The sequence below is a fragment of the Gastrolobium bilobum genome, unplaced genomic scaffold (genome assembly GCF_033153095.1).
Source record: "Gastrolobium bilobum isolate Gb01-03AN ecotype WA unplaced genomic scaffold, APGP_CSIRO_Gbil_v1 utg11595, whole genome shotgun sequence".
Taxonomy (NCBI): domain Eukaryota; kingdom Viridiplantae; phylum Streptophyta; class Magnoliopsida; order Fabales; family Fabaceae; genus Gastrolobium; species Gastrolobium bilobum.
In genome coordinates, this window is record NW_026898316.1 from 482,873 (window position 1) to 489,942 (window position 7,070).

The 7,070-nt window shown below is 36.1% G+C and overlaps 1 protein-coding gene and 1 non-coding gene across 2 annotated transcripts; one reads left to right on the forward strand and one right to left on the reverse strand.

Annotated features, from left to right (window-relative positions):
• Positions 1-3,264: 3,264 nt before the first annotated feature.
• On the reverse strand, positions 3,265-5,828 carry LOC133314837 (uncharacterized). The gene is made up of 4 exons (XM_061516364.1): positions 5,022-5,828; positions 4,231-4,897; positions 3,761-3,787; positions 3,265-3,326 (listed from the first exon to the last, which is right to left on the reverse strand). Exons 1-4 carry the CDS (start codon positions 5,826-5,828, stop codon positions 3,265-3,267), a joined length of 1,563 nt encoding a protein of 520 aa, XP_061372348.1.
• Positions 5,829-5,865: 37 nt separating this feature from the next.
• Positions 5,866-5,972, forward strand: LOC133314841 (small nucleolar RNA R71). Its single transcript, XR_009752013.1, has one exon. It is a non-coding gene; the product is annotated as a small nucleolar RNA R71 (small nucleolar RNA).
• The last annotated feature ends 1,098 nt before the right edge of the window (positions 5,973-7,070 follow it).

Here is a 7,070-nt window from a genome sequence, read left to right on the forward strand (position 1 = left end):
GGAAAGTTTTTGGATTCCAAGCCTGGATAATAAGTACAGTGAGCTTTGAACCCAGGAACCACTTTGGTTACGAACTATGATATTATATGATATAATTAATTCAACCTATTAGAAAAAAGTCAACGCCTGAAAGCATATAGATCCCTAGGTTAGTGTTGCTACTCACGGCAAGTGCACCGATCGTACAAGTAATATATGATTAAGTAAGAGATCGTTCCCACGAGGATTACGGTTCAAGCACTAATTCACTATCGCAAACTTAGTTGGACAATCGAAAGTGTATTTGGAAACAGGATTTGAATTGCAAAATTAAAATATTAAATATTAAGCTAATTACTTGCAAGAATTAAAGACAAGAAATTAAAGATGTGATTTAACTAATAAAATAAAAACGTAGCTAGGGGTTCGATTTCCTTTAATCTCCTTATTATGATTCGAAGTCCTTCTTTACGTTAACCGTCCTTAATATCAATCTAACCAATTCTTTCGCGTGTTATTAGAGTTCAATCCCTTGTTACCCTAAAATCTTTACAAACTTGAAAGAACCCTAGTTCCCCGGTTATTCCCCAAGAATGCAAGCATTAAGTTCAAGAATCTTAAGGTTACGCAAATTCTATGTCTATCCCTAGAATCATAGCGTTTACGATGAAGTTATCAGATATGGATCACACACCAACATCCCTATTGTCATGCATTTACCGATGATCATTATATAAGATTCAAGCCTATATAAAGCATTAAAAACAGATAACTTCATTCATGATAAAAAGGAAAATTAACGTACGAATTATTCAAAGCATAATAAATCGACTAAAATCCATCTAACCCTAACTACTTAAAGAACTAGCCGGACATGGAAAAATCAAGAACAAAAGAAAATAGAAAAGCTCCCCCAAACTCCATAGGTGATTGGTGGATCTTCAAAATCTCCAGTGAACACTTGACGTTGATCCGTCTTCGCCGCTCACGAACATGAATCTGATGTTTCTCCGCGTTCCTTCAGCCTCCAAGCACCCAAGAGTTGTTTAGCAATCTAAAAGTTCTTCTTCCAGCGCGCTTAAGCCCTGAGTTAGGGGCTTAAGCGCCCATAGGCCGAGACTTTTTGCGTATTTTGGAGGCTTAAGCTTCCTTATTGGGGCTTAAGCTTCCATTGGCAGAGGCTATTTGCTTGTTTAGGAGGCTTAAGCTTCATGATGGAGGCTTAAGCTTCCTCTCTAACAACTTGATAAGATCTTAAATCTATCTTGTTTTTGATCTTCCTTTATCATCTCTTGATCTCATATCTTCTAGTTGTGATCTCTATCTATCCAATCTTCATCTTTTGACTCCTTTTGTCAACAAATCCCTAAAAAATAGCAAAGATGATTCAATTAAATAAAAATTCAGATAATGTTCATGATTATTATATTAAACCCTAGTTTTTGACTTATTTAACTTGATATTTTATATTAATTTAGTCTATAAAATAAGATAAACTAAAGGTTTATCAAACAATTCCCAGATTTGAACATTGCTGTCCTCAGCAATTAATTAGAATAAAACTATGGGAAAGTTTGGAGACGGCTAGTCATGCTTAATGAATAACAGACAGAAAACTGATCAATAATGAGATATCAAAGTATTCAGATTTATTAAAAATCAATGACACATCAATTTCAAGCAAACAGTCATAATTCACCAGTCATAAAATCATAACATGTGTTCTCAAAAGAAAGAGTAATACCATTTAATTTCCACAACACCCTCTCATTGGATTTTTATTTATTCACTCATACTCAGTGTTTAAGGGTATGTGTTTCACTCTTACTTCACTGCATTAACACTACCATAGGCTTGTTTATATTCTCACTCTCCACAGTGTAATTGGTATACAAGGTTAATCAAGAGGTCTTTGATAAGGTTGTAACGTGGCTTAGGTAAAAGGAAAGGAATTATCTGGGTAAGTGGCTTGAGATTACTGATCAAAATTCAATTTTAAAGATGAACTTTAATATGACTTTTCAACATTTCTCTTATTTTTCTCCTCTTTTCTTCTTCCACTTATTCATAAACTAGGAACCTTTTATTTCTTTTCTTTTTTTCCTTTTGTTTTTCTTTTTCTGTTTTTGTACAGATACACATTTCAACCTTTTTCTTTGCTTTTCTTTTCCACCACTTTTTGGCTTTTTCCTCTTTTCACCCTTTTCTCCCATACACTTAGAGTTTGATTTTCTCTTTTTGTTTCAATCATATCTAGTCCCTCATTTAAATTTGAAATTTAATCAGTTCAGGTGAGGATGTGTATAAAATGGCTATTCACAATAAGTTGTCAATGAATAAATAGGCCTAGGCTTAAAGGGGCTTCAACTAAGGATGAACATCAGGGTGGCTATTTGGCTATCTAGCTTTTAGAAAGAACTGCCTCTATCATTTCAACAATTGTATACTACAGACCATTTCAAAGAGAAACAAAACAAGTTCTAGAGTGATTCATACAGAGAAGTTCACACCACAAAAAAAAATATTTTCTGTTTAGGCTCAATAGCTCACGGCTAAGGGTGTGAGACTTATTTTTCCAACTCTCTATTTGATCACTTTAGTTATTTTTCTCTTATTCCAGTGAATTATGAAGCATGCTTGACTGACGCTCATTTATGTGTGAAAATAAATTTACACCATCATACTCTTAATCTCAACTATCAACCAATTTCATGTAATTATTCACTATGCATACATATCAAGCACAATGGAAAATTCTAAAAATTCACCAATTTTAAAATTTCACTAAATATTTAGTGATTAAGGATGGATGGGGTATTAAAAACTAATATATATGAAAACTCAATATAAACTAATACTTAATCAAAATAATTTTTAAAATAAACTAATACGAAATATTTAAAATCATATAATATGAAAATAATATTGAGAAACTCCCCTGAAAAACTGCATTTGTAATTTGGATATTTCTGTGTAATTTGTGTAATCATGAGTTTCTCCTGCCGACCATGTGAAGTTTATGGTCTGATGAATTGCGTGGTACCCATTCCCAGATTTAAATCTTGTTGTCCTCAGCAATAAATTTAAATCTAAAAGAATCCTAAGCAAGAAATCAGAAAAATTTGATACTGTACTCTGCACACATGTCACAGATAAAGAAACTACGTCAGCATGTCATATCCAAAAAAAAATCAGATTCACGTCAAGATCAGTCTCAATATACATCTCATATCAACATGAACTAAAATCAACAAAAGAAAAAAAATCTAAACATTGAGACAATGGTCAATCCTCATCAATTTCAGTAGTGGGTGCAATATCATTTCTATCAGCATCCTGTGTAGTGTCTGCAACCATATCAACATTAGTATTCGAGTATCCAACATGTTTGCAAAGTTAGTGCAATTTCCACATAACAATTCCCAGATTTATATTCAGATGCATCTGAAAATAATAATGAGTATATGGAACTGAAATACTTTAACAGTATGCATAATGTCAAATATGATCGCGCTTAAGCGCAGTGATTCGCGCTTAAGCGCGCTGAGGCAGTGAGAAATAGGATAAAATTTTATTTAGCGCGCTTAAGCGCGCTAGGGCCGAGAGAAATTTCACTTTTTTGGGGGCTTAAGCCTCCTTTAAGGGCTTAAGCTCTCAATACTTAGAAAATTTTCTCCATATTTTCCTATTCCTTGCATTCATCTCTACTGTGTATTCTTCCACCTTAATAATTCTGCTCAATATCATACACAAAACATATAAATGAATAAGAGTTGCGTACCTGTGTATGCTTTAATCCCACTTACACCTGAAAGTCCATCTCAACAGAATTTGATCATTAACCTCAATGTTTTTATTTTATTTTTATTTTTATGATATGACTAAAATAAATTATGCTAAGAATAATTAAAATAAGCTAAACTAAATTTAAAATACTATACTAAAATGTTGGAAAATAAAAAATATAGTTGGGTTGCCTCCCACAAGCGCTTGTTTTACGTCACGAGCCTGACGTACCTCTTTTATGTTCATGGTGGTTCAAAGCATGGGCTTGGTGATGACCAAGCTCTATCATTCAGAATGGTGTCCTCCCATAGTACTCTTGTGCATATGAGTGAGATGAAGTAGGCTCAATAGCTTTGAATTTTGTGTTTACGTGTTTTCCCTTGCTCCTGAGCTTCTCCATTTTAACCTTTGGCTTACTTTCTTGAGAAGAATTCTCTTTGTGCTCTTCTTCTCCTTTCTTTTCACTAATATAGTAGACTTGATCTTCCGGTTTAATTATAGGTGAGGGAACTTCTTTATCAAAGAACTTGAAAATTGCTTGCTCCCCGTCTACCCGTAAGATCAACTCGCCTTTCGGTACATCAATCAGCGCTCCTGAGGTTGCCAAGAAAGGTCTTCCGAAGATCATAGGAATAGTAAAATTTTCCTCTATATCAAGGATGACAAAATCAACAGGAATGATGAATTTGTCAACCTTTACCAGTATGTCCTCAATAATGCCATAAGCTTGCTTTGTAGAGCAGTCAGCCAGTTGAACTATTGTCTTGGTTGGCCTTACTTCAGTGATCCCCAGTTTCTTCATCATAAATAGTGGCATCACATTGATGCTGGCACCGAGATCACATAGAACATTTTTCACTTCCATATTGCCTATGTTGCATGAAATGCTGAATCTTCCTGGATCTTTAAACTTTGGAGGCAACTTTTTCTGGATAATGGCACTGCATTCCTCTGTCAGCGTCACCGTCTCACATTCTTGTAGCTTACGCTTTCGTGATAGAAGATCTTTCATGAACTTTGCGTAATTGGGCATGTTCTCCAAGGCCTCAGTAAACGGGATATTGATTTGCAGCTTCTTGAAAATGTCAAGGAATTTGGAATACTGCTGCTTTTTGATTTCCTCTCTGAACCTCTGCGGATATGGAATCTTTGCATAAGGTGAGAGCTCCAATGGCTTTTCTTGCCTTTCTTGAGCTTTCTTTTTCCTTTTCAGTTGCAAGTTCATCATCTTTCTTTTTCTCTACTGAAGGCTTTACCACAGGTTCAATGGCTTTCTCACTCACAGTAGTAATCACATTGCAGTGTTCCCTACTTGGATTTGGAATAGTGTTTCCTGGAAAAGTTCCTTGAACTCTTTCAGTGAACTGCTTTGATAGCTGGCCAATCTGAGTTTCAAGATTCCGGATAGAAGCTTCTTGATTCCGGAATGAGGCCCTTGTCTCTTGCATAAAGGCTGAAGTGTCCTCTCTGAAATTATTGGAACTTTGAATGTAATCTGCAGTGGTCTTGGATAGTTGTGCAAAGGCCTTCTCCCATTCTGATTGTTGTGGAGGTTGTTGTTGCACTGGCATAGGAGGATTCAGTTGATGGTTCGAGCTATAACTGAATCCTGGATGTTGATTTTTATTTCTCCACCCTTGATTCTGGTTATTGCCGTATTGGTTCCTCCCTGGGTTATATGGAACTTTCTGATCATGCCAAATTCCATTAACATCTGCAGTTTCGGGTGCCTTGCAGTCTTCAGTAGCGTGAGCACCTGCACAAATACCACAAGTTATTTGAATATCATTAACAGAAGAGACTTGAGAACTGGTAAATTGCTTTGTGAGAGCATCTAGTTGTTCTTGTTGTTTCTTGTTAATTTGTAAAATCTGTTCATTCTGAGCTAAGATGGCATCATAGCCATCAAGCTTCATAATCCCCGCTCTTCTCTGTGGTACTGGAGCATTATCATACTCCTGAGAGGCTAGAGACTCTAGTAATTCTAAGGCTTCCTCTGGAGTTTTTGTTTTTAAGGACCCTCCTGATGCAGCATTCACCAATGATCTTGTGTTCGGCGTCATCCCTTGAAAGAAGGTTCTCGCTTGCTCCCAAGCTTCAATGCCATGTTGGGGACACTTCCTAAGTAATCCCTTGAATCTTTCCCATGCTTCATATAGAGATTCACTTCCTTTTTGTTCAAAAGAAGTGATATCCGCCTTGAGCTTTGCCATTTTCGAAGATGAGAAAAATTTGTCCAAAAATTTGTTTGCCAAGTCGTCCCAGTGGGTGATGCTTCCTTGAGGTAACGATTGCAACCATCCTCTTGCTTCGTCTTTAAGTGAACAAGGGAACAATCTGAGCAAAATAGCATCCCGAGACACCCCATTCATCTTCAAGGTATCACAATATAGCAAGAAGTTTTCCAGATGGATGTAAGGGTCTTCCGTGCTTCCTCCGGCAAATTGGTCTTTCTGAATTAATTGTAAAAGTGCCGGCTTGAGTTCGAAGTTGTTAGCATCCACGTTTGGTCTAACAATACTCGCCGTCTGTGGAACTCGAGCAGGAGTCATGTAATCTCCCAACGTTCTCGGAGGTGGTGGAGGTACATTGTTGTCTCCCATTGCTTCTTCTCTTGGTTCTGTTGAGCTTGAAGCTTCTTTCTCTTGCTGTCTTCTTTCTTTAGCAAGTTTTCTGTTTCTTTTTGCTGTTTTCTCTATCTCCGGGTCGAATTGCAAGGAATCGGTGTCAACGGTACCTCGCATAAACCAGAAAAATAGATTATATAAAATAAGAAAATAAAACTGAATTTAAATAACAGAAAAAAATAAGGTAAGGTCCAATCTAAAGAATTAATAGCTACTATTAATGTTGAAATAGTAATCCCCGGCAACGGCGCCAAAAACTTGTTGCTACTCACGGCAAGTGCACCGATCGTACAAGTAATATATGATTAAGTAAGAGATCGTTCCCACGAGGATTACGGTTCAAGCACTAATTCACTATCGCAAACTTAGTTGGACAATCGAAAGTGTATTTGGAAACAGGATTTGAATTGCAAAATTAAAATATTAAATATTAAGCTAATTACTTGCAAGAATTAAAGACAAGAAATTAAAGATGTGATTTAACTAATAAAATAAAAACGTAGCTAGGGGTTCGATTTCCTTCAATCTCCTTATTACGATTCGAAGTCCTTCTTTACATTAACCGTCCTTAATATCAATCTAACCAATTCTTTCGCGTGTTATTAGAGTTCAATCCCTTGTTACCCTAAAATCTTTACAATCTTGAAAGAACCCTAGTTCCCCGGTTATTCCCCAAGA